At 36.8% G+C, this 27,762-nt stretch overlaps 1 protein-coding gene across 48 annotated transcripts in view; it reads right to left on the reverse strand.

The window, feature by feature from the left end:
• The window catches only part of CEP112 (centrosomal protein 112), a 537,142-nt gene that overhangs the window by 391,158 nt on the left and 118,222 nt on the right, over positions 1-27,762 (reverse strand). For 39 of the 48 annotated variants that reach the window (XR_012426034.1, XR_010581949.2, XR_012426035.1 and 36 more), the window contains 5 exons: positions 27,508-27,651; positions 3,097-3,251; positions 2,354-2,483; positions 1,541-1,633; positions 737-796 (listed from right to left, as the gene is read on the reverse strand). Coding sequence is in view for 45 of the 48 variants with exons in the window: in XM_074020167.1 (XP_073876268.1) it covers positions 737-796; positions 1,541-1,633; positions 2,354-2,483; positions 3,097-3,251; positions 27,508-27,651 (582 nt within the window). In the remaining 3 variants the exon portion in view is untranslated. Of the gene's footprint in view, positions 1-736; positions 797-1,540; positions 1,634-2,353; positions 2,484-3,096; positions 3,252-16,641; positions 16,799-27,507; positions 27,652-27,762 lie in introns of those variants that run through there. The other 9 variants (XM_074020161.1, XM_074020159.1, XM_074020154.1 and 6 more) reach the window with 3 other exon arrangements.

The following is a 27,762-nucleotide window of genomic DNA, read 5'->3' on the forward strand; positions in this document are numbered from 1 at the left end:
TTTACACATCACTTCATTCACATGAATTCAACATAGTACTTAACACACGGCAAATCCAAGTTATGGTTTTTGAACCTTTGTGTAATTTTTTTTCCTGAATATTTTTGATCCGTGGTTGATTGAATCCACGGATGTGAAATCCATGGATATGAAGGGCCAACTGTACTCTTCACTCATTAAATGTAACATGCAAGCAGTGTTTTAATGTTGATATAACTAAAAATTGAACTGAAGCAGTTGTTTATTATATAAACAGGAAAAATAAATAAGCAAAATTTAATTACTGGTTAGCTGAAATTAACTTAGAAACAAATTATTCTTGGCCGGGTGTGGCGGCTCATGCCTGTAATCCCAGCACTCTGGGAGGCTGAGACGGGCGGATCACTTGAGGCCGGGAATTTGAGACCAACCTGGCCAAAATGGTGAAACTCCCTCTCCACTAAAAACGCAAAAATTGGCCAGGCATGGTGGTGCACACCTGTAGTCCCAGCTCCTCAAGAGGCTGAGGCATGAGAATCCCTTGAACCCGGGAGGCAGAAGCTACACTGAGCCGAGATTGCACCACTGCTCCAGCCTGGGTGACAGAGCAAGGCTCTGTATAAAAAAAAAAAAAAAAAAAGACAAAGAAACAAGTTATTCTTTAAAGGTGAGAATGTATGGTTTTATAAAAATCAGTCCGCCTTAATGCCTCATTTGCTATTTTAAATATTTTATAGCTTCCCATAAATCATATTACCTTTTTTTCATAGGTGTGTTTTAAATGACTTTTCTCCATTTGAAACTTATTTTCTTGATCCTGTGAATGATAAATGTTTATATTTACTATACTTTAAATTATACTAGAGTCAATAAAATTAGCAACCTAATGAAATCAGTCAATCTACTTAATGTCAAACTTTAGTTCAGAGTTTTGTATATTATTGAGTAAGCCCTACAGGCAGGAATTTGAGTAGCTTTATACTACAAGGCATAAAATCTTAGTCATCTGAAGATATTACTATTCTCAGAAGTACTTGTTTTACAGTATAAGAAAATCTTTCTGACCCTTAAGATTAAGAGATTACTTTAAAAATGACTAAGTCAATAAATACAGAAATGATAAATTTGAAGTTACATCATATAACAGTCCTTGGTATTTTCTGATCACTAGAGAAAAGATCTAAAAGGTGCAAAAGAGAGAGACAGAGGGAGAGAGAGAGGCGAGAAGAAAGAGGGAAAGAAAGAGAGAAATTATGAAGATTGGCAGGTAATTTAAAAGGAAATTATTCTAAAATAACAATACATTTAAATAAAACTTATTTTTAAAACTAATCTCAAAAGAGATCATTCCAATTCAAATATTGTACTTTATTCTCTACATCTCATTAGCATCAATCTCTATTAAGATAAATAAAATGTAAAATTATATAATGCGATAAAAGAATCAGAAAAGACGACCTGCATTTCTGAGTTTTATTTTTTAATTGACTCTCAACTATACATCTAAATCAAGAAAACTGTGTTTGACCATTGTTCTTCTGTGTAGGAATACAAGACTCACCCTTAGTTGTTGCTTTCTTTGAAGTTCTGATTCCTGTAACTGCTGTTTTAATTGACAGACATTCTGTTCTAATTCTTCAATCATACTAGATGCCTAGAAGGATTTTAAGAAGAATAAAAAGCAGAATATTGATTTTTGTACCATATTACACCTTCTGATTGAAAAAATGTCCCTTTTTTTTTTTACCTCTGAAAGTTCAGAATTAAAATTATCTAGAAATCTGAATGAAAAATGTTTTTAAAAGATACTAGAAAAATCAATCTTTTAAAGTAAAAGTATAAATTAAATGCAGCAGGGTATTTAATATTATGAAAATGTAATGCTGATATAAAAATAAAATATTTTAAAGTAAAAACAGAAATTAAATGCTACATAATATTTAATGTTATGGAAATGTAACACTGACATAAAAATAATAGCTTTACAGAAAACTTCAAAATGTTAATTATAAAACTAAAGCAGAACCAAGATTTCAAAATAATAATAACGCATATAATTACTCTATAAAATGTATTATTCATACAACTAAGCAATGGAATTTATTTGTTTCCTCCTTTTAAAACTTTGGCACTTAAAATGATTAGCTTATAGCAGAATTCAGTTTATTAAACATTTGTGTTGTGCTATATAGTAGACATTTAGAATTTTAAACATTTTAAATACCAATAAAAATTCCTGAAGTTCCTGTTAATTTAAGAATAAAGTGAAAGAGAGACTAATTTCAAATGCCAAATAATTTCTACTTGGCTATCTATGGCTCTAGGCTGAGAGAATAAATACTTCACGTGGATTATCTACCAACATAAATAATACCTTAGAAGCTGAAAGAGCATGTTCTTGTTTTAGAAGGTTTATATCAGCATCGTATTTGGTTTGTAACAGTTTCATGTTTTGCTCATAATCATTTACAAGATGGTCCTTCTCTTTATGCAGTGTGTTACGCCTAAAAACAAGAGAATAAAATAGACTTCCAATGTATTTAAAACCAATCTCTAAAATGAATGTTTTTAACCAGCTAAATCCAAATACATTTCCATTCAGTATATTAAATAAGTATCCATCATTTTGTCAACTGCTTCTAAACATTCTGCTTATGTTAAAAACAGGTTAGGTACAGTGACTCATGCCTGAAATTTCAGCACTTCAGGAGGCCAAGGCAAGAGGATCACTTCAGAAAAAGACTTTGAGACCAGCCTGGGCAACAGAGTGAGACCCTGTCTTTACAAAAATAAAAATAAAAACAGAACAATTAGGCAGGCACGGTGGTGCATGCCAGCAGTCCTGGCTACTTGGGAGGATCAGGAGAGAGAATTGCGTGAGCCCGAGTTTGAGATACAGTGAGCCATGATCACGCCACTGCACCCCAGTCTGGGTGACAGATAGAGACCCTGTCTCTAAATAAATAAACAAACAAACACACAGCAAAGAGCAGTATTTAGTTTAGGAACTTCCCATGGCTAAACGCACAAGGTGTAATTAATTTTGGCAGATAACTTATACAGTTAATATCAGCACTTTATAGCTACACCTGATAGATATCTGATTTCAGACAATACCTTGCCTTTACTTCTTGTAATTCACTACACGTTATCTGGTAACATCTTTCAAGTTCCGCTTTTTCTTGAATTAATTTCTGCCTCTGTAAATTACTGTTCTCTGCTTCTCCAGTCAGCTGCTGGACACGGGCCTCCAGTTCTTTGATCATGTGGTTCTAAAAGAACATGTCATGGTTAAGAAAGTCTCTCACTCAGTTGTAATACTTTTGTATCAGTAAGAAGCTTGAGGAAAATGTATAATCTTTAAGAATAAATAAAACAAATGGATCATAAACCATGGTAGTAAAAATTAAATCAACCTTGAAATTAATCAAGTCTTTAAAGAAATAATGCTTACTACCACAAAAATAAGAACATCATAGTTATACACTTTTAGCCTTTTGTTCATTTAATGAATATTTACTGAGGCTGGTAATATTCAAAAATGTAGATAGGCTGGGTGTGGTGGCTCACGCCTGTAATCCCAGCACTTTGGGAGGCCAAGGTGGGCGGATCACAAGGTCAGGAGATCGAGACCATCCTGGCTAACACGGTGAAACCCCGTCTCTACTAAAAATACAAAAAATTAGCCGGGTGTGGTGGCGAGCACCTGTAGTCCCAGCTACTCAGGAGGCTGAGGCAGGAGAATGGCGTGAACCTGGGAGGCGGAGCTTGCAGTGAGCCGAGATCGCGCCACTGCACTCCAGCTCCAGCCTGGGTGACAGAGCGAGACTCCGACTCAAAAAAAAAAAAAAAAAAAGGAATGTAGATACATAGCAGTAAATAAGACAAAGTTCCTATCCTCAGGAAGGTTTCAGTCTCTACGCTTCTTTATACGTACACCCATTAGCTGACTACTTACCAGTGTTCTTTGCTTTTCATTTTAGTTTTTGAAATGTGTTATAATTATAAAAGTAATGTAATAGTATTTTTAAAGGAAATTCGTAACCCCAAAATTGTAGCACAAGGGTGCTCACATAAGTGATACAAATATTTTTAAGTGTATAGGAACATTTAATTAGTTGTAGTGTTAGTGCACAAGATTTTTATTCATTTTTTAACATCTTTGCCAGTTTATAAAATGCACTTCTCCACTCTTCCACAGTATTAAGATTATCACGCAACTAAATCATTCCTCTATTATTTAATATTTATTTAGAATTTCCCCCTATCTAGAACTGCAATTTAAAACGTGGATAAAGGTATTTATCATCTTTTAGATACTTTATCTAAAATTAGGGTAAGCAAGCATTAGATGAAGGGACAATTAATTTTCAGTTTTAAAATTAAACTTCTAATAAGTTTTGAGTAATAGCGACAGGTTAGTATAATGTTGCACTCAATTATTGTGTTACACTTGTTCTAAGACAACCATTTTAAAGATGCAGTTTCAGCATTAAATAATATTACAACCCTGACATCCTTTCTTCATTTCATCCTTTCTTCATTACAAAACCAAATAGGTATACAAGTTAAATTTTGGTGTAACAGCTTCCAATCTAGGGAAATGACTTATCTAACTTAAAAGCGTGGTTTATAGATTAAATTCTTTAAACGCATACAATTCCAAACTGACAAACATCAGAAGTTCCGATTTCTTCTTCATGCCTCTTTTTCACTTTGTCTCTTCATTATCCCTCTGCTTTAGATAAAGAACACATACTTTGCTTTCCAGTTTTAGATGGCGGAATAAAGATGATTTGTATTCCTTCTTCTCTTAGAAACCAAAAACAGACAAGATGAACTAGAAATAGAAATGCAAATTCCATCCTAATAAACCCTGTAAGAGGATATTACAGGGTTTGTAATAAGTTGTAAGTTGGCTATAAAAGAGTAGCTTGCAGCGGATCATACTTTCAATAGTAACAATAGTAACAACTGAAAAACCCAGACAGACTTTTCTTTTTTTGAGACAGGGTCTCATTCTGTCACCCAGACTGGTATACAATAGTGTGATCTTGGCTCACTACTGCCTCAACCTCCCAGGCTCAGGTGACCTCAGCCTCCTGAGCAGCTGGGACTACAGGTACATGCCACCACACCTGTCTAATTTTTGTATCTTTTTTGGTAGTGATGGGGTCTTGCTATGTTGGCCAGGCTGGTCTCAAACCCTGGCTTCACGCGATTTTGGTCTCCCAAAGTGCTAGGATTACAGGCACGTGCCACCATGGCCAGTGAAAGATTTAATTAGTACGAAAGCACTTGAGAACTTCTAAGGCAGCTTGGAAACCTCATAGAGATGAGGCATCATCCTGTGAGGTGCTTTTACACTAGAAGTATTTTCCAATGGCAGAAGATGAGGATGGGGCAAGGAAACAAGGGCAGATGGTGGCCGAGGCAGTCAGGACTTGAGGAACTAAGGTCTCTCAGAAAAGCAATGCACAGAGAAGTGGGCACCACACCAGCAGTTTACTCCTCAAGAGAATTTGTCAAATTCTTTTTCTTTTTCTTTGTCTTTTTCTTTTTGGAGACAGAGTCATGCTCTGTCCAGGCTGGATCTCGGCTCACTGCAACCTCCACCTCCCAGGTTCAAGTGATTCTCCTGCCTCAGCCACCTGAGGAGTTGGAATTACAGGTGCACACCACCACACTTGGCTAATTTTCGTATTTTTAGTAGAGGTAGGGTTTCACCATGTTGGCCAGGCTGGTTTTGAACTACTGACCTCAAATGATCTGCCCACCTTGGCCTCCCAAAGTGCTGGCACTACAGGCATGAGCCACTGCGCCTGGCCGAATTTGTCAAATTCTTAGCATTTACAGGGCAGGAAGCCAAGAAACCAAGTGGGGAAAAAAAAAAAAAAAAAAAAAAAAAAAAAAAAAAAAAACTCAGAAAAGCACACTAGAGTTTTCTGTAGTATCACTGTACTTAGAAGTAAAATAGATTGTCCAAGGAGAAGAGCTCCTAGTATTATTAATATCACAGGCTTTCAGTTGAGACCTGTGTTGAGGACTACCACTGGGAGCAAAAGTTAGTCAAAAGCATACCAAAGATTACAAAGACTGCAACTCAGCCTTGAGTCAATTCAGTCCCTGAATGGATCCAGTGATCTGTCTCTACACCAGCTGCCTCTCAGAAGAGACAGAAGAGCCTCTCTGGAAGAAGATAACAGCATCCAGAGCCTTTAATATTTCTGTGCATAATGTTTGGCAAATAATCACAAAATAACAGGCATACCAAGAAATAAAATCAGAGGAAAAACCAGAAAATAGAAATAGACATGCAGGTGCCCCATATATTGAAATTGTAAAACATATAAGGCATGTGTTCTCCTGACTCAAAATATATGAGACATCCCACAAAATTGAGTGAAGAACAAATATAATTACAGGAATAGTCCAGAGGAAGAAGTCTCATGGCTGGAAATCCTAGAAAATGTCATCAGAAAACACTTATACAAACTAAGTGGCATGCAAATAACACAACTGGTTCAATAATAACAGATGTATACATTCTAACTGTAGCTTCTTTCAACATAATCTGGCACGAAAAAGAAGCAAGAAAGATTATGCTGAATGAAAAAACTACGCAAACCATTTTTGCACAAAGCAATCTATGGATGAGATTAAGGGAAAGAAATGACATTATGAGCAAGTAAAAATTATAAGAGCAAACAACCAACATAGAAAAAAACAAAATGGAGATCCAGCATTTACCTAGTTGGTGTACCTAAAGAACAGAAATGGTAGAAAAAGAAAACGTACTAAATGATATACTACAAGAAAACTATACATGAAAATAATATACAAATAGAAAGGGTAAACTGTAAAAGTCACACAGAATGAAGAATGCCAAGACATAGGTAAAATTATTAAACTTCAAGGAAATTATCCTTTTAAAGCATTAATCAGACATGTCACTCTTTTGCAAAACCCTCCAATGGCTTCTCTTATCACTCAGAATAAGAAGTGACTATCATGGCCTCTGATTTCATCTCCTACCTCCCTCCCTCTCATTTACTATACTCCAGTCATACAGGCCTCCATGCTGTTTCTCAAAGTCATCAAGCTAGCCTCAAAGCCTTTTCATTTACTGTTCTTTCTGCCTAAAGCATCTTCCTCCACGGGCCTGCATAGCTCACTTTCTCACTTCTTTCAGTTCTCCACCTAAACGTCATCTTGTGAAGAAATCTTTCCATAGCCACTTTACCTAAATAACCAGATCTCTACTGCCTATATTTCTCCGACCTCTTACCCTTTCTTCTGCTTTTTCTTTCTTTGTTATTTGTTTTCCACAATAAAGTATAAGCTCAAGACAGCCAAGACATTGCTTTATTTGCACTAGATCTGCTGTTTCTTTCTAGCACACTGCTTAGCTTGTAGTAGGTATCCAATAAACATTTGCCAATTATCAAAACAGCTGACCTTGAACAACACAGGTTTGAACTGTGTGGTTCCACTTATACACAGATTATTTTTTCAACTAAATGGTGATCAAAAATACAATATTCACAGGATGTGAAACCCACTTACATGAAGGGTCCGCTTTTCCTGTATCCAGACTCCACAATGCCGACTGCAAGACTTGAATATGTGCCAATTTTGGTATACACAGGGGTCCTGGAACCAATCACCTGCATATACCAAGGCACTATTGTATTCTTAAAAAATAAAAACAGGATAATTGCTAAAATGCCAAAATGTCCCTTCCATATTCAAAACTGGAGTGGTTTCTGGCCATATTACAGAAAATATTAGCATTTTATATGGTTATAACTGGGTTACAATGAGGAAATAACAAAAATCTATCCAATATAGAATATGTCAAAATGTTTTTCGCATATTTTATAAAAAATAGAGATAAAATACAAGAAATTCAACACAAAGGTAAAGATATTCCCGTCTATATTTAAAATAATTTCTGGAAATCTATTTCTTTTTTCTTTATATGAATCCAAAATAAATGTGAACAACATAAAATTTTAGAAAATATCAAATTGCTAAAGAAATAAACCAAGGCAAAGGGGGATGAATTACACAAATAAATAAATCCACAGACTTTGCCTAAAGAAAAAAGGTTTCTGTCAGCCAGAAAAACCAGACAGCCCTCTTTCTACAATGTGAATAATTAAATACAGTGGAGATGAGAGAAAAAATGCTCAGATAAAAGCATAAAACCATTTTTACGAGAGAAAGAAAAAAAGAGATGAAAGAGAAAGATATCCAACAAATCAGACAAGAAAATGATAGACATTGAAGCAATATTGTGACCTCAGCTATCTGTACATCACTGAACAAAGTAACAGTGATTAAGTGAACTTGAAATTTTTTTTTTTTTTTTTTTTAGTAGAGATGGGGTTTCGCCACGTTGGCTAGGCTGATCTTGAACTCCTTACCTCAAGTGATCTGCCCACCTAGGCCTCCCAAAGTGCTAGGATTATAAGCATGTGCCACCATGCCCAGCCTTAACTAGAAATTTTAATTAAGGAATTATTAAAATGATGAAAAAAATTAGCAGATCTGAAAGGAAGAGATTTGTGACTAAAATAGGTAACCCGTGGACTGTACCTATTCACAAGGAGCAGAACTATGAGAGGACGTGATTCGTGTTTATTGCCCTATTAAATGCTGTGGTTTGCACTACTGGCCAGACTTTTTGAGGATATGCATGTATTGTAAGTACCGACAAGTGAGTACCTCTGTGACTATGCTACTTGCCCATCCTTATTTGTCTCCACCTGTTGACAAACCTGCAGGTTCCAACAGAAAACAACAACTGTTGGTGAAGATGTGGAGAAGCTGGTACCTTTGTGCACTGTCAGTGAGATTGAAAAATGGTATAACCATTATGGAAAACAGTATGGAGGTTCCTCAAATATTTAAAACTAGAACTATTAAATGATCTGGCAATCACACTTCTGCTTATTTATCCAAAAGAACTGAAGTCAGTCAAAGAAATATTTGTACTCCCGTGCAAAATTATTCATGATAGCCAAGATGTATAAACCGCATAGCATTAACCAGAGAAAATGGTGAATAGGAGATAGGATTAACATGTAGCTCTCTCTTAGACAGACAGAACAGCATCTAGAGACTCACATTGTGAACTTTTTCTCCAAGAACCAACACAGAAACATACCCAGGAAAACCAAAAGAATTCACAGACCCTTTGAATAAAACAGCTTGCCACTGCAAACAACACAAGACAGCCGAAAAACTGTGAGCTCCTGAAGTGTGACGAGGGAAAGTCAGCCTCCAAACACACATCCACACTGGGCAGCCTGAACAATGTAAATGTCCATGAATGAATGCATAGCTAAAGAAAATGTGGTATATACATGCAATGGAATATTATTCAGCCATTAAAATGGGAAAGCCTGTTTTATGTTACAACTTGGATGAACCTTGAGGACATTACGCTGCATTAAATAAGGTAGTCACAAAGGGACAAATACTGCATGATTCCAGTTACAGGAAATATCTGAAATAGTCAAACCCATATAAAAAAGTAGAATGGTGATTGCCAGGGGCTAGACGGAATGGAAAATGGGAAGTTGCTACTCAAAGGGTACAGAGCTTTTGTCACTCAAGATAAAAAAAGTTCTAGAGATATGCCATACAATATCATGCCTACAGTTACTAATACTGCATTGTAACCTTAAAAATGTGTTAAGCGGGTAGATCTCACGCTGTGTGTTTTTTACCACCATAAAAGGAGAAAACAATGGCTAAAACTTAACACCACATTAAATGTGCATACATGTAAAATTCTTGCCCAATTGAATAACCAAGGCTTCATGGACCACCAACATATTTTGATGATGAAGAATATAACGACAGCAACCACCACTGAACCCTCCCTATAGGTCATGCACTGTGCTAAGTGTTTTACCAGCTTTAGGCCATTTTCTCTTCCCTGCAAAAACTATGAGGTAGTTATCATTAACATCATTTTAAATATGAAAAAAATAGGACTTAGCAAAATTGATTAATGTGGCCACGCTTGCCCTACTGGTAAACTGGTAAGCAGCAGCAAATAATTTGATCCAAGATCTCCTTGAATCAAAACCTATTCCACTGCATTACATCTTCTCTAGGACTTTGATATTCTGCTCATAGAATTAACATAAAATAAATTTGCAAAAATACCTTGGGTTTACACATATCATTTCAAAACATAAGGTGCACAAAGAAAAGCTAAAGTGCAACACTGCAATACTTGAGGTCTCTTTCTTAACCTCCCACATTATTACCGCTATTATTACCAGTCCCAAGGTATTTTTTAATTGTATAATTGGAAGGCTGTAGTGTTTTCTACCTTGAACAATTTATTATAATAAAGGGCTGACTAGTGAAATTCTATTTATTTCTAAGCCCCTTTATTAAAATGCTCATTCCAGGAGAAATGAGACTCAAAAATGGGATATTATAATCTATTTGCTAAAGGAACAGACCAGTAGAAATAATCTGTTACCATAAAATGTTTCCTAAATATGTGTTGAAATAAAGGTGCCTCATTATCCAATGATTTCTTAAATGTATACTTTAGTTAGTTTAGATTAATAAAGTCAAGAGTTATCAGGTTTAAAATATAATAACTTTTAAGAAATAAATTTTAAAATATACAACCAGAATGCTCTGAAAATAAAATTTCAATATCCATCCACTCTCCATCTCTCCTTCTTCCCGTGACCACCTCTCTCTCTCCTCTCCCTGTCCTCTCTCCTCTCTCTCTCCTCTCCCTGTCCTCTCTCCTCTCTCTCTCCTCTCCCTGTCCTCTCTCCTCTCTCTCTCCTCTCCCTGTCCTCTCTCCTCTCTCTCTCCTCTCCCTGTCCTCTCTCCTCTCTCTCTCCTCTCCCTGTCCTCTCTCCTCTCTCTCTCCTCTCCCTGTCCTCTCTCCTCTCTCTCTCCTCTCCCTGTCCTCTCTCCTCTCTCTCTCCTCTGGCTCTCCCATGCTGGCCATGCTAATGTCACTGGGGCATTATGTGATTATCTTCTGACTTTTGTATTTCAAAGTGCATTGAATAATTCTAACTATAATGCTAAGTAATGATTAAATCATCTTTCTCTCCAGTATTTATGCCGTCTTTTCCCCGTTTCAACAAATTAAACTGCCCATTCTGAATTTTTTTCATGACTTCCACAGGATGATTTTTCTAATACTACAAGATTATGTTTGTCTTTTCGTAACAAGTCTTACTCTAGTACCATAAAAGTATGAAAAGTATATTCCCAATTACTTCATCAGTAATAGAAATGAAAAGAACAGGCCCCAGAACCAGTCCCTTCAGCACACTACTCACCATATTCCACCAGGCTCATACTACTTTTTAAAATGAATTTTACAACATACCTGAGGCCAAACTTTACCAGTTTGTCAAAAGACTACTTCTCCTGAGAATTCTTCAGAAAATAACTCAAAGAATGCTATGTATAATATAGATTTTAAGTATATACATACATATGATTATCATATATCTGAGGCCCACCAGATAAACAAAACCAATCTAGTTGGTACTGTCTGTGAAGGCTGACATAAGATTAGGAAGTCCTGGGGCTGGCTGTACCAGATACAACAGGAAGTCGAAGGTTGCAGTGAGCCGAGATCGCGCCACTGTACTCCAGCCTGGCGACAGAGCGAGACTCTGTCTCAAAAAAAAAAGAAAAAGAAAAAAGAAGATTCTGATACGATTTATTCAAACACTGAACACCTGCCAAGACATAACTGTTCTTAGAAGCTGGCATGTTTTCTCACATGCAGATAAGTATTATATGAAATGAAAAAGTGGCCTCGGCATTAAGATCTATATTTGTCAAACAAATACTTTTGTATATACTGATGCCAAGTTTCTGACTGAAGAAGCAAACTATGTGATGTCACTTATTCATTTTATTTTTGATTTTTAAAGCATTTTCTGAACACTAATGTTTTGCACACAATTCTACACACAAAGTACCTAAATTTTGAACCTATAACGTCAAGGGAAAGCCTAAAGGCATATATAAAGTATCTTAAAAACAACAACATTTGCCAAATTAATTTTTTAAACAGAATAAAAGAGCTGAGAGGATGCAAAATAGTGGAGTTCTTAAAATGGAGTAAAAAATTATTCAAGAAAAAGAATGCTGACATAGAACTATGTTTTGCCACTGTAACAGACAGTGCAGAAGCAGAATTCAGTGGTATATGACAACAGAATCCAGGAAGAAATAAGTTACTGTACAGAAAATGATGAACAGATTACCTTGTATGAACAGGATATCTTCCCACATTGGGAACTCAAAGGTAGCACTTGGAAAACTAGGTTGGACTTCGTGAATTGATGTAACTTATAAGCATTAATAATAATAGGCATGATATTAGGAACTCAGGTTCTTAATCATGGGAAAATGAGAAAAAAATGCATTTGTTGGCTATGGAGTAAGAGGAGACAGGGAGAGTAACCGGCAGGTTACTGGAAGAGTCAGGAATGAGGCAACAATGGCCAGGACTCAATTGGTATCTGTGGAAACAGAAGGGAAGAGAGCAGATCCAAGAAAATTTTCAGAGAAGTAAAATGGATGATTCTGTAACATACTAAACAAAGGAGATGAAAAGTGGGGAAAAACATAAATCTTCCAGATTCAAATTTTAATGTGCCAACAAAATGATGATGATGCCAACTGACAAGGGGAAATTTAGGAAAGGGTATTATTTTGGTATTAATTATCATAGATATGATTTTCTATAAGTCTTAGAAAATGTAAAATATTCCATGGTGTTTTCATTGTACAACATCTATTGATATAAGAAATCAGTACTGGAGATATAAATGTTGGAGTTTTACACACAAACTTAATTTGAAACCTTGTAGGAGTTAAAAATTAAAAAGTGTTAGTATTAGGCAACTACTTAGTATCCACAGTTCTCCTATGGCAAACTCGTATGGCAAAAAGAGCAACTAATTTTATCTTATTTCACAAACTTCTTATGAAAATATGTCCTATTTTCATAAGAAGAATAATTTATCCACGAAAATAGGACTATTTTCATAAGAAGTTTGTGTGCCACTGCACTCCAGCCTGGCCAACAGAGCAAGACTGCGTAAGTCTTAAAGATAGAGTTTATGATTTATGACAAAAGGTGGTTAAGTCTTAAAGATATATACATTTATGATTTATGAAGTTATAAATCATAAATCTTAAAAATAAATTCTGATAACATTTTTACAAACTGTAAACTCACAAGCCACTAGAAGATGTGAACATTGCCAGCCTCTCTAAAGGCTTATTAGTTACCCTCCACCCGGAGTTAACCACTCTTTTGACCTCCATCAGTACAAATAAATTTTGTCTTTTTTCAAACTTTGTATAAATGGAATCACAGAGTATGTAACTCTTTTGGGTCAGGTTTCTTCATGCATATTATATGCCTATGGGATTCATCCATGTTGTGGAATGTAAGAGTAGTTTAATTTTTTTCAATACTATATATAGCCATGCTAAAATAATTTATCCATTCTATTGATGAGTTGTCTTCAGTTTTTGACTATTAAAAATAATGTGGCTATGAAAACTCTCATACATGTTTTATGATGCATACATGCACAGATTTCTCTTGGTTATACATGTTGCAGTGAAATTGCTGTCGTAAGATATGCCTATGTCAAGCCTCAGTAGTTACTACCAAAGAGCTTTCCAGTTTTACAAAAATTTGAACTCCTTACAGCAGCATATGAGACTTCCAACTATTCTGTATCTTTGTCAAAACTCCGTACTGTGATCTTGTTTGTTTTTGTTAATAAACCCTTTTTATAGGTATGTAGAGATACTGAATTGATTTACATTTCCCTGACTATTAATGATTTGAGCACCTTTTTAAGTGTTTATTAATCACCTGAATATCTTCTTTTGTGTGCTGCCTATTCAAATACATTGCTCTTTTTTATTGAACTGTTCTCCTTGTTGATTTTTTTCTATATTTAAAATGCAAGACCTTTATTGAATAAAGCAATTGCAGATATCTTCTTCCATTCGGAATTGCCTTTTCCCTTTCTTTTTTTCTTTTTCTATTTTTTTTTTTTTTTTTTTTTTTTTTTTTTTTTGAGACATAGTCTTGCTGTGCTCTGTTGCCCAGGCTAGAGTACAGTGGTGCAATCTCAGCTCACTGCAGCCTCCACCTACTGGTTCAAGAGATTCTCGTGCCTCAGCCTCCCGAGTAGCTGGGAGCATGCGCCAACCACACTTGGCGAATTGTTGTCTTTTTAATAGATGCAGGGTTTTGCCATGTTGGCCAGGCTGGTCTCAAACTCCTGGTCTCCAACTCCTGTTCTCAAGTGATCTGCCTCCCTTGGCCTTCCAAAGTGCTGGGATTACAGGCATAGGCAACCATGTCAGCCTCTTTTCCCTTTCTTAATGATACCTTTGGTGACCAAAAGGTATTACTTTTAATATATTCTAATTTATTAGTATCTTTCTTTAAGGTAAACATTTAATTTCCCTTTTAAGAAATTTTTGACTAGTCCAGGCCAAGAAGATATTCTAAGATTTCCTCTATAAGTTTTACCATTTTATCTGCACATTTAATTCTAGGACGTTCCTAAAATAGGTTTATTAAATGATGTGAAGGTTCAAGATGCATTTTTTTCTACATGAATATTCAACTGACCAATTTATTGAAAGAACCACTTTTTACAGTAAATGGATTGCTAAAAAAAAAAAAGTAAATAATTGTCATTTTCATTAAAACTATAATCCTATATTACTAGTCCCCAAAATTTAAAAGAACAAGGATAAAATGATTTTAGAATTATTATATAATGAATATACATTGAGAAACAAAAAATATAGCCATCACCAAAATAAGTATTGTAGGAAATTACAACTTTTGTCAAACAAGGAAAAACAGTATGTTTGACCTAAGTAGCAAATACAGCAGTGTTTAAATGTTAATTTATGGAAAAAAAAACTTTAAGCAAAACAGCATATAGCAGGTCCTCAAATAACATCATTTCATTATAATAATGAGAAAAAAATTTTGTTTCATTATATGTCACTTCACTTATAATCAGTTTCCAAAAACCTATCAATAACATTAAATAAGGACTTACTGTATACACAGGCTAGTATATACTGTATACACAGGTCAGTATTTCCTTGGTCTGTCAGGTGAGAGGGTGCAAAAGAAATGATACCCCAACAACAACATGCATACCTAGCACATAGATATTGGTTTCCAATACCATTTCTCCATATAATCCGTACTGATGGGGCCATGTCCAAGAAGCACAGAACCCAAATGAAAGAGCTCCCAATGGCCAAAGCTGGAACAATTTGAGCAACAAAATGAAGAAATATTGGCTTATAACCCAAAGCATAAGATAGATATCCACACTTTCATACTAGTATAAATAAAGAATAGAATAAATTGATAAACAAGGGAGTAAAACTCCCTACTTCTTAAATGGGGTACCAAACGGTAACTTCCTTTCAATGAGTACAGTATGAAAAGGTGGGAAGTAACTTTACACTGGAGAAACCTAATAAACACTACGTCAGCCAGATGATCAAAATTAATATGCACAGGTATGATGTCATGTAAATAATATGTATTCATGGCTGGGCATTGTGGTTCACACCTGTAATCTCAGCACTTTGGGAGGCGGAGGAAGGCAGATCACCTGAGGTCAGGAGTTCAAGACCAGCCTGGCCAACATGGCAAAACTCTGTCTCTACTAAAAACTACAAAAATTAGCTGGGCATGGTGGCATACACCTGTAATCCTAGCTACTTGGGAGGCTGAAGCAGGAGAATCACCTGAACCCAGGAGGCAGAGGTTGTAGTGAGCTGAGATAGTGTAACTATACTTTAGCCTGGGTGACAGAGTGAGACTGTCTCAACAAAATAAAATAAAATAATAATAATAATAATATGTGTTCGTGATATGATGTGATAAGAACAGCACTTTACTTCTGAGATCTTCCTGCCTAAATCCATAACCCCAGTCTAATCATGAGGAAACCATCAGACAGTTTCTACTAGATGAGCATTTTACAATATGCCTGACCAATCAATATCCCTCAAAACTGTCATGGTGATAAAAAACAAGGACAGTCTGAGAAATTATCACAAGCAAGATTAAAGTAAGGAGCCATAACAACTAAATTTCATGTGGTATCCTAGATGAGATCCTGGAAAAGAGACAGAACATTAGGTAAAAATGAAGAAAATCTGAATGAACAAAAGACTTTAGCTAATAGTGTATCAATATTGATTCATTTATTGTGAAAAGAGTACCAAGATAAGGTAAGATGTTATCATCAGGAGAAACTGAGTGCAGGTTATATGGGAATTCTCTGTACTATCTTCTTAAATTTTCTGTAAATCTAAAACTATTCCAAAAAAGTGTCTATTTTTAAATGGCCATTTTATTCAACATGATGAATTTGTGTTATTTGGAGATTTTCTGCATTATAATCATTGAGAGCTTGGGAGAAGAAATGGTGATAGAAACTATAAAATCAAATTCTAGCTATCTCAGTGCGTCCATGAGTAGTTCCATGAATTATCATATGTCACTACTAACAATAGTTAAATATTTCAGATGTCTAAGGCTTTTGGCACTCTTTAAAGTAAAGGATCTTAACCTACCTTAACCTACCATAGAGGATCATGGATGGAATTCAGACTGTCGCTGAATTTGAATTTTTCTTTAAAGTTCATTTTCATTTTCACCACCCTAACTGAAAGTTAACATTTCCCTTCAATTGTGAATGTAGTCATCAGACAAAGGTAGCATTAGCAATACCTGGAACAAATAGAAATCATGGATATTTTTATAGTTCATTACACTACTGAGCAATCACTATATATTGTTTACCCTCATCAGAAATTACTATCAGGCCTACTGCTAGATTTTTATATTTACTGCATTAATTTAGAAGCATATGTATTACTTTACTGTAGTTTTGATTTATGAATATTTTAACAACTGTAACTCAATACAATTTTTCTTTGTAAACTTTTATTTTTAAAATACTATTCTGAGAAGGACTACATAGAATTTACCAGATTCCCAGCAGGGTCCATGGTACAAAAAATGTTAAGAACTCCAGTAAGAAAGCCTAGAATCTCAATAAAGCCACCCACAGACCTTTGGTTTATCTAAACCCTAATGTCAATAGAGCCCTATCATTTTACAGCCTTCATCTTCCCAAGCATCTAGCAAGGAAGCTATACTTTTTATAATTACGTTTTAATATTTGTTTTAAAAATCTATTGTTTGCATATTTTCACTAAGAGTTTCTCATACGAAAATCCCTGCCAATACCAAAATGCGTAAGTCTCATAATCTATACAAGTGTCTGCTTACAATAAATGGCAATAAGACAACACAAGACTCAACAAAAAAGAAAAAAGCCTGAAAGAACAGCAAAACAGAGAAACTGATTCTCATTGACAGTCCCGTCTTTCATCTTAAGCCAGGCCTTGAACTCTACCTTGTTTAATTATTAAATCAGGAGCTGCTCAGCAAAACCTGTCTACTTTTGACGTTTCTTAAATTCAATCCTGCTGACAGACTCCGTCCATTTTTCTCTATATTTACTAGTATTACCTATGACAAGGTCTGAATGCTAATTTTTAAAATTCAACTTTCATTAAAAATAGAATGAAGGTTCTGACAGGTACCTCTTGGCTCCAAAGCATGACTTTTCTTTTTATCCCAAACTTATAAAAATTAAAAATTCCATTGTGAATGATATGTCTCTCAATATTATTTAATAAATAAAATATACCTATGCGATAAACATCAAAGCAATATATTTTACAAATTTCCATTGCAGGCCAGGCATGGTGGCTCATGCCTGTAATCCCAGCACTTTGGGAGGCCAAGGTGGGTGGATCACGAGGTCAGGAGATCAAGACCATCTTGGCTAACATGGTGAAATTCCTTCTCTACTAAAAATACAAAAAATTAGCTGGGTGTGGTGGCGGGCACCTGTAGTCCCAGCTACTCGGGACGCTGAGGCAGGAGAATGGTGTGAACCCAGGAGGCGGAGCTTGCAGTGAGCCGAGATTGCGGCACTGCACTCCATCCAGTCTGGGCGACAGAGCAAGACTCCGTCTCCAAAGAAAAAAAAAATATTTCTGTTGTAATATTATTTAATATCTTTGTTAAATATAGTCACTTTGTGAAGATTTAGAATGTTGAAATAATGAAAACGTATTTTAGATTTAAATTTGTTTTTTGTTCATGGCTTTAAATATCAAAGAGCTATCTTATACCCACGTACACGGCAGCATTATTCACAACAGCCAAAAGGTAGAAGCAACTCAAGTGTCCATCTGCCAATGAATGGACACACATGTGGTACATGCACAGAGCGGAATATTATTTAGCTTTTAAAAAGAAATTTTGACACAAGCCACAACATGAATGGACCATAATGACGTTATGTGAAGTGAAATACGCCAGTCACTGAAGGACAAATACTGCATAATTTCACTTATATGAGTTTCCTAGAATGGTCAAATTCGTAAGAGACTGAAAATAAAAAGGTGGTTGCGAGGAACTGAATGAAGAGGGCAAATGGAGAGTTTATTGTTTACTGGGTACAAAGTATTAGACAGGAAAGAAGACAAAATTTGGAGCTGGATGGTAGTGACAGTTGCACCACAATGTAAACATACTTAATGCCAACGAACTATATACTTACAATTATTAAATTGGTAAATTTCATGTTATATCTATTCAATAAAAAAAGAATGAGGAAAAAGAATCTGACAATCGATTTATTTGTATCCTAAATATATAAAATGTTCCTATAAATCAAGGAAAAGAATAACTGAATTTAAAATCAGACAAAGGGGATGAATTGGCAATTTTAAAAGGTCAAGAAACGTAAGAGCAAAAAGGGAAATGGAAATTAAAATAATACATTTTTCAAGTTAGAAACAAAAAACAATTTTTTTTGAAACAGGGTTACACTCTGTCACCCAGGCTGGAGTGCAGTGACGTGATCATGGCTCACTGCAGTCTTGGTTTCCTGGGCTCAAGCAATCCTCCCACCTCGGCCCCACAAGTAGCTGGGACTGCAAGTGTGCACTACCATGCCCAGCTAATTTTTGTATTTTTTATAGAGATGGGGTCTTGCTGTGATGCCCAGGCTGGTCTCAAACTCCTGGGCTCAAGTGATCCACCTGCCTCAGCCTCCCAAAGTATTGGGGTTACAGGAGTGAGCCATCATGCCTGACCAAAATATTTTAAAATTTGGTAAGTCCAAGTGTTGGCAAGGATGTGAAGACAATTCCTACTCTTGTTGAGCAGTGTCATCAACTAGTATAACCACTTTGAAAAGCTTACTATGGATCCAGAAATTAAACTCTTAAATACATAATACCTAAAGCAGTGATTTTCAAATCGTAGGTCTCAACCCATATGAAATCAAGTTGTAAATCACAACCCAGCAATTTTTAAATGAAATTAAACAAAATGAAAAGAACAGAATATGTTAGAGTAAATGGCCAACAGTAAAAATGAAAGTTTTGTTTGAGTTATAGATATGCGGACAGATGTGTGCTCATATGTGTACTTGTGTATGTCCTGGGCATAATTTATAAAATGTATTCCTTACTGGGAGTCATGGTCAAAAATGAAATGAAAGCCAATGGCTTAGAGCAGCAGTTCTCAAAGTACGGTCAACAAGCTCCTGAGCTTCCCAACTATTTCTATAATTAGATGAAGACATAACTTGCCTATTTCACTATCATTTCCTCACAAGTGTACAATGGAGTTTTCCAGAGGCTACATGACACGTGATATCACAACAGAATAAATGCAAAGACAGATATGAGAAGCCAGCTGCCTTCTAAGCCAGAGGTTAAAAAGTTGTTTTTGGCTTTTTTTGGTTTTTTTTTTAGACAGAGTCTCACTCTGTCACCCAGGCTGGAGTGCAGTGGTGTGATCTCAGCTCACTGCAAGCTCCGCCTCCCAGGTTCACGTCATCCTCCTGCCTCAGCCTCCCGAGCCTCCCGAGTAGCTGGGACTACAGGCGCCCGCCACCACACCCAGCTAACTTTTTGTATTTTTAGTAGAGACGGGTTTTCACCATGTTAGCCAGGATGGTCTCGATCTCCTGACCTTGTGATCCGCCCACCTCGGCCTCCCAAAGTGCTGGGATTATAGGTGTGAGCCATCTCACCTGGCCAAAAAGTTTTTCAAAATATAGTCCCCAAAGAAAGCATACACCACACTAGTGTGTTTAGCTACTAAAAATGGGTCCCAAATTTGACTCTGAGCAACCTAAACAAAATAGAAAACATGACCATTCACAAGGATCTTGCATGCACATATTAAGCTCTTCTTTTTAAATCCAATGATTTAATTTTCAATATTTTCATTTATAAGTGATAACATAATTAAAACAAAAATTATATCACATTTTTTACCTATTGTTGTGAGCCGATTTGTGTCCTCCAAAAAGATAGGTTGAAGGACAATCCCCCGTACCTATGAGTGTGGCCTTATTTGGTTGGAAATAGGGGCTTTGCAAATGTAAACAAGTTAAAATTAGATCATACTGGATTAGGGTGGGCCCTAAATCCAACAACTTCTGTCATTATGAGAAGGCCATGCGAAGACACCGAGACACAGAAATACACAACGAAAATGCAAATGTTGACAGAGCAGGACTGCCATGCTGCAGCTGTAAGCCAGAAAATGCCGAGGACCACCTGCAGCCACCAGAAGCTCCAAAGAGACAAGAAGAATTTTCTTCTCCCAGAACCTTCGAAAAAAGCAGGTTCCTGTTGGTGCCTTGCTTTCATACTTCAGGCCTTCAAAACTGTGAGGCAATAAATTTCTGTTGCTCTAAGCCACTCAGTTTGTGGTCATTTGCCACAGCAGCCCTAGGAAATCAACATATCTATCAAATTGGCCAACTTTCATTTTTTGGGGGTTTTTGTTTTTTGTTTTTTGTTTTTTTTTTGAGATGGAGTCTCACTCTGTTGCCCAGGCTGGAGTGCAGTGGCATGATCTCAGCTCACTGCAACCTCTGCCTCTCGGGTTCAAATGATTCTCCTGCCTCAGCCTCCTGAGTAGCTGGGATTACAGGCACACGCCACCATGCCTGGCTAATTTTTGTATTTTGAGTAGAGACAGGGTTTCACCGTGTTGGCCAGGCCGCTCTGGAACTCCTGACCTCAAGTGATCCGCCCACCTTGGCTTCCCAAAGTGCTGGGATTACAGGCGTCAGCCACTGCACCCAGCCTGTTTTTAATTAAAAGACCCACCCTTGGTTTGAAAATGTAGAAGAATGCATACTCACATATATTTTCAATGAGAGTAATTTTATTATGTAGATATTAATCTTTTTCTTTTTCATCATCTTTTCTAAAGTTTCAATAATGAGCTTGTACATCTTTTGCAATAACAAAAACTTTCATTTTAAAACCACTATTGTCACCATTATTTTACATTTTTCTGTAAGTTCTAGTCAGTGTATGATAAATTATAAAATATTTGCTACATACATGTAAAGGGTTGAAATTTCTAACATACATTTATTCTTGAGTCTTTTATACAGCAGAAATATAAAACTTTCTACAACAAAAGTTTGAGACTCAGGAATAAATATTACAAAAGATGTCCTAAAGACCCCAGAGTTCTGTTTTCTTTATTAACTTGGTAAATTGATTCTAAACGTACAATCATCCCTTGCCATCTGTGGGAAACTAATTGCAGAACCACAATACCAAAATCCAGAGATGCTCAAGTCCCTTATGTCAAATGACATAGTACTTGCATATACCCTACACACCTCCTGCTATATATTTTAAATCATATGCAGATTACCTACAATATGTCTAATACAATGTAAATGCTATATAAATAGCTGTTATGCAGTATTTTTATTTGCATTATTTCTATTGTATCATTTTTATTTTTTTTTAATTTTTTGAATATTTTTATGTGTGGTTGGTTGAATCACAAATGAGGAACCCACAGAGCCAAACAGCTGACTGTATTTGTAAAAGGAAAGGGCCCAGAGTGGCCAAGACCCTTCTGATGAACAAAGAAGGAAGACTTCCTTATCAGGCATCAAGAGTAATTATGAAGCTATAATAGTGATAACAGTACAATCATTGCAGAGCCAGAGAAATTATCCAATGTTCACATACATGGAAGTTCAATATATAAGAGGAGGTATGACAGATCAATGAAGGAAGGAGGAATTACTCTAAAGTAAAGCTGAAAAAATAAAGTTATCCACATAGAAAAAAACAAAATTAAATCTCCATCTTGTGTTAGTCACAAAAACTAACTCCAGAAGGATTAAGGCCTCAATGTTAAAGGCAAAATTTTAAAGTTTTTCATAGAATATACAGGTAACCTTGCACTTGCAATAGAGACAGAATTGTTTAACAAGACATAAAAACCACTATTTTTTTTTTTTTTTTTTGAGACAGAGTCTCACTCTGTTACCCAGGCTGGAGTGCAGTGGCACGATCTCGGCTCACTGTAACCCCTGTCTCCTGGGTGCAGGTGATTCTCCTGCCTCAGCCTCCCGAGTAGCTGGGATTACAGGCATGTATCACCATGCCCGGCTAATTCTGTATTTCTAGTAGAGATGGGGTTTCTCCATGTTGGCCAGGCTGATCTCGAACTCCTGACCTAGGCCTCCCAAAATATTGGGATTACCGGTGTGAGCCACCGCGCCCAGCCAAAAAAGCACTAATTATTAAAGACTTATAAATTTGACAAGTTAAAATAAGAACTTCTTTCATCAAAAGACCATCTCTCCCTCCAAATTCTATCAGCTGATGTATTACAATCTAGGAGACTGTCTCTCTCCAAAGCTGTATTTCTCTCCCTTATGATTACAAGGCTTGCTGATTGCACACGGGAATTTGCAAAGGAGAGTTCAACAGTGGTCATGTGCTATTGTGGAGATCTCTCCCTGAGGTTCACCCCATTCTTGCTACTTGAACAGACTCTAATTGACCAACACAAGGACCTGGTCTTCCAGGTTTTCCCCAACATGCATAAGAATAACTTACAAACCCAAGGGACATGGGCTCACAGTCCAAAATACCTAGATATCGGCAAAAAAACACTATGAAAGAAAGTCAGCAGTACTTGCACATATATAATAACATTATCATCTACATTACCATTCGTAATACACAGCACACCATGATTCTAAAGATAAATTATGAGAAGAGATGAACTAATAATTTTAAATAAGCTAAATCAATAAAGAGTCAAATGAGGCCAGGCGCAGTGGATCACACCTGTAATCCCAACACTTTGGGAGGCCAAGGTGGGCAGATTACCTGAGGTCAGGAGTTTGAGACCAGCCTGGCCAATATGGCAAAACTCCATCTCTACTTAAAAAAACAAAAATCAGCCACGCGTGGTGGCACGCAGCTGTAATCCCAACTACTCTGGAGGCTGAGGCAGGAGAACTGCTTGAACCTGGGAGGTGGCGGTTGCAGTGAGCCGAGACCGTGCCACTGCACTACAGCTGGGCGACAGAGTGAAACTCCATCTCAATAAATAAATAAATAAAGAGTGAAATGAAAATACTAGGTATAAAAAATAGTCGCTGAAATAAAAAGCAATAGATCCTTAAGCAGGAGTAACTCTACCAAAGAATTAACTGATGAGAGTAAGATCAGAATTAGAAACTATCATAGTAACAAAGAATAGGAAGAAAACACAAAGAGATAGAAGACATAGCATAAGACCTAAGAGGTAGAAGGGAGAGATCTTTTCAAAGAAATAATGATTGTAAATACACTGCTCAGAACTAAATTAAAAAACTCAAATTTAAAGGGCTCAAAATAATGCCAAAACGTCCATTAACTAGAGACATTATAGTGATATTTACATATATAAAAATCAAAGAGATGATGTTCAAAACTGCTCATCTCCTTCATACTTGAAAATCAAGTGGGGTCACATTTTTTTCTAATGTTTATTTTTTATTAATAGATGTGGCGCCAATTTCTTCTGGCAATGGATATTAAGGTAAAGAAATCTAAAGGTATTTAGTATTTTTTCTCACATTAGTGACTTAATTTTCTATTGTTTTTTCTTTAGGGTAGGGGAATGGGGAGAGGATGGTGGTGTTTTACAATATGGACACTCAAGGGATTCTAGAGCCTCAAGGACTCCCAGGGATCTGTCCACCACACTTGGCCAGTTGCCGTTGTAAAAACCTCAACTGTGCCTGAAGTCTTCCAATCCAGACAGTGCTGTATTCTCTCCAGAAAATAACCTAATGTCTTCTGCGGAGTTGTAGAAGAGACAATCTCATGCTTCACAAAATGGGGGAGAAGATATAAAGATTTTGTCATATTTTTGTTATTTTATTATTTTTAAAAAGTTGTATTATGGGATATTTCAAATATCTACAAAATTACAAGGAAGAGTATAATAAATATCCTTGTACCCAGCACTCCAATTAAACATCTACCTGCTTCTTAAATACGACTTCTAACAATTTATGTGTTGAAGGGCCACTTATCACTCCTCTTCCAGAGATGCCTGGAGCCCCTGGAGGTCCCATGATGTAATTAGCCTTGCTTCTCAGGTTTCTTCACTGCTGATTTAGGGTTATGCTTTCTTGAGCCTGCTAGATGAATTTCAACAAATCCATTGCCTTTCCAACTCCAAAAACTGCATTGCTCTCTCACTGTCTTTGTCCATCAGGGCTTATGCCTTTTTCTTTATCCTATTCCTATCATTTCCATGGAAGGGAATGGAGAACCAAAAAATTTTCACCTCTTCATCAAACAAATGTGTTAATTTTTTCTTTTTTTGGATCCACTGCCCAAGCTGGCATCCAGTAGCACAATCACACCTCACTGCAACCTTGACCTAATGGGCTCAAGTAATCCTCCTGCCTCAGTCTCCCAGGTAACTGCGACTACAAGCACACCCCACCGGGCCTAGCTAATTTTTTTTTTTTTTCCAGAGACATGGTCTCGCCATGTTACTCTGGATGGTCTTGAATTCCTGGGCTCAATCGATCTGAACACCTCAGCCTCCCAAAGTGCTTGGACCTTCTTAAACTGAGTCCTTCTTTTTTCATTTGTATGTCTCTCTTGATTGTCATTCTTGTATGTTTCATTTTTGAACATAATATTAACAATGATCTGTGGGCTTATTATTGTGTAACTTAATTTATGTATATTAATATAATATTTCCAACAACTTACATTATATTGTACTACTGTTATTCTGTTCCACAAATAAGAACATTAACATCTGAAGAGCTTACACGACACCCAAGCTATTAAGGACTTGGGATTTGAACCCACAACTGTCTGACCCTGAAGTCCAGGTTCCACACAACCGTGCATACCACTTCTCATTTCTTTTCCAATGTGAGGTAGGCCTTAGTGCCTGTCTAAGGGTACAAGGTAACACACTCTAAGATGTATGTGTGATATGCCTGGGTAATGACTCTTGTTCAAATTCCACAGCTTTAAATTCAAGAAAGTACTTGGACCAAGCCAGGTTGGCCTGGGGAGGTTGTGAATGGTAAATGAGACAGAGCTCATACCTGGATATATAACACTGGACCATTCTATGAGGTCATATTACATACAGATGCTCCTTGACTTAAAATGAGATTATGTCCCAATAAACCCATCATTAAGTTCCAAATATCACTAATTCTAAAATGCATTTAATACACCTAAACTACCAAACATCATAGCTTAGCCTGGCCTATCTTAAATATGCACAGAACATTTGCATTAGCGTACAGATGGGCAGAATCACCTAACAGAAAGCCTATTTTACAATGAAGTATAGGGTATTTCATGTAATTTACTGAACACTGTATTGAAAGTGAAGAACAGAATGAATGTACCGATAGATGGTCCCCAACTTACGATGGCATGACTGACACGACTTTGACTTCATGACAGTGCAAAAGCAATATGCATCACTTTAAGTACCCATGCAACCATTTGGGGACATAAGCCCATAGTAAATTGAGGAGCATCTGGTATTCTACTAAATGCATCTTACCTTTCCACCAACATAAAGTCAAAAATTGTAAGTCAAACCATCGTTAAGTAGGGGACGATTTGTATCAGTAACAAGACCGATGCGATGCACTGGCCGTGGACATGAGGAGCTCTGATCCACGTGCAGAGTAACCTTCCAGCAGAACTGTTCCAGGCTTATGGATCTTAGGATGTAAGGCAGGTTCCTAAAGAGCTGAAGACAGTCACTTCCTCAGACCTAGACTCCACGGCCATATATAATCAATGAACAGTCTCTTTGGGGGATCCTCTATCTCACCCTGACCAGTGTCATGGGTCTCTCTGCTGTGTAGCCTGACTGTGGTGACCTCCTTCTGAATTATTTCAGTAAGGAACATTTTGGGCTTACCCATGTGACGTCTATGTCTGGTTCCTGAGTCAATATGATCTATTAAGAACACTGGTCAGAGTGGTCACACTACTCCAATCTCCCTCTTTGATTTCCTTCACATGAGCATTATTTTCAGAAAAACAATCAAGTCTTTATTTAAAAAAATGAAACAAACAAAAAAAGACAGAAAAGAAATGGCCAGGCGTGGTTGCTCACGACTGTAATCCCAGCACTTTGGGAGGCCAATGGGGGCAGATCGCTTGAGCCCAGGAGTTCAAGACCAGCCTGGTCAACATGGCAAAACCCTGTCTCTACTAAAAGTATAAAAATTAATCAGATGCTGTGGCATGCACCTGTAGTACCAGCTACTTGGGAGGCTTAGGCACAAGAATCACTTGAGCCTGGGAGGCAGGGTTGCAGTGAGCCAAGATTAAGCCACTGTACTCTAGCCTGGGCAACAGAGCAAGACCCTGTCTCAAAGGAAAAAAAAAAGAAAAGAGATTATCTCTGAACTGAAAGTCAATGGAAAAAAAAAAGAAGAAGAAGAGGAAAGATTTATAAAGGCTTCTGAGGGTTAAAAAAATAATAAATAAGGCTAGGTGCAGGGGCTCACGCCTGTAATCCCAGCACTTCCGGAGGCCAAGGAGGGTGGATCACAAGGTCAAGAGTTCGAGACCAGGCTGGCCAACATGGTGAAACCCCGTGTCTACTAAAAATATAAAAACTAGCTGGGCATGGTGGCAGGCACTTGTAATCCCAGCTACTCAGGAGGCTGAGGCAGGAGGATCATTTGAACCCAGGAGGCGGAGGTTGCAGTGAGCCGAGGTCACACCGTTGCACTCCAGCCTGGGTGACAGGGCGAGACTCCATCTCAAAAAACAAAAATAAAAAAAATAATAATAATAATAACACATAAAAAGCAGCATCAAACACTCTAGAGTCAAATCCCTCACAGACTTCAAGGGTCTGTCCATGGACACACATAAATCTGTATGGAGTAGGAAGGTAAAGTTTTTCTTTTGATTCCGTAACACCTTTCTACACCGTGCACATCCGGGAAGCATGAGGACATGGAAATTGAGAAGATAGGTTCTAAGATGTCAAGAACAGGTTTAAAGACTCACTGTGGACTGTGTTTGCGCCATATATTCACTCTCCATTTTATTCAGACGCACATTTGTATCCTCAAGCAATTCTTGAATGTTTTCAGTGTGTCGCTTTTGAAGATCAAACTTTTCCTGTTCCATTTCTGCTACAGCATTGTGAAGCTACATCAGGAAATCAAGAGTTAACTCTTTTACTACTATGGAATTGACTATTTTGTAATTCAGGGGAAAAATGGTTTCCTATATTCCTCTATTTATATATATGATGACCTG

Source organism: Macaca fascicularis, chromosome 16 (genome assembly GCF_037993035.2).
Source record: "Macaca fascicularis isolate 582-1 chromosome 16, T2T-MFA8v1.1".
NCBI lineage: Eukaryota > Metazoa > Chordata > Mammalia > Primates > Cercopithecidae > Macaca > Macaca fascicularis.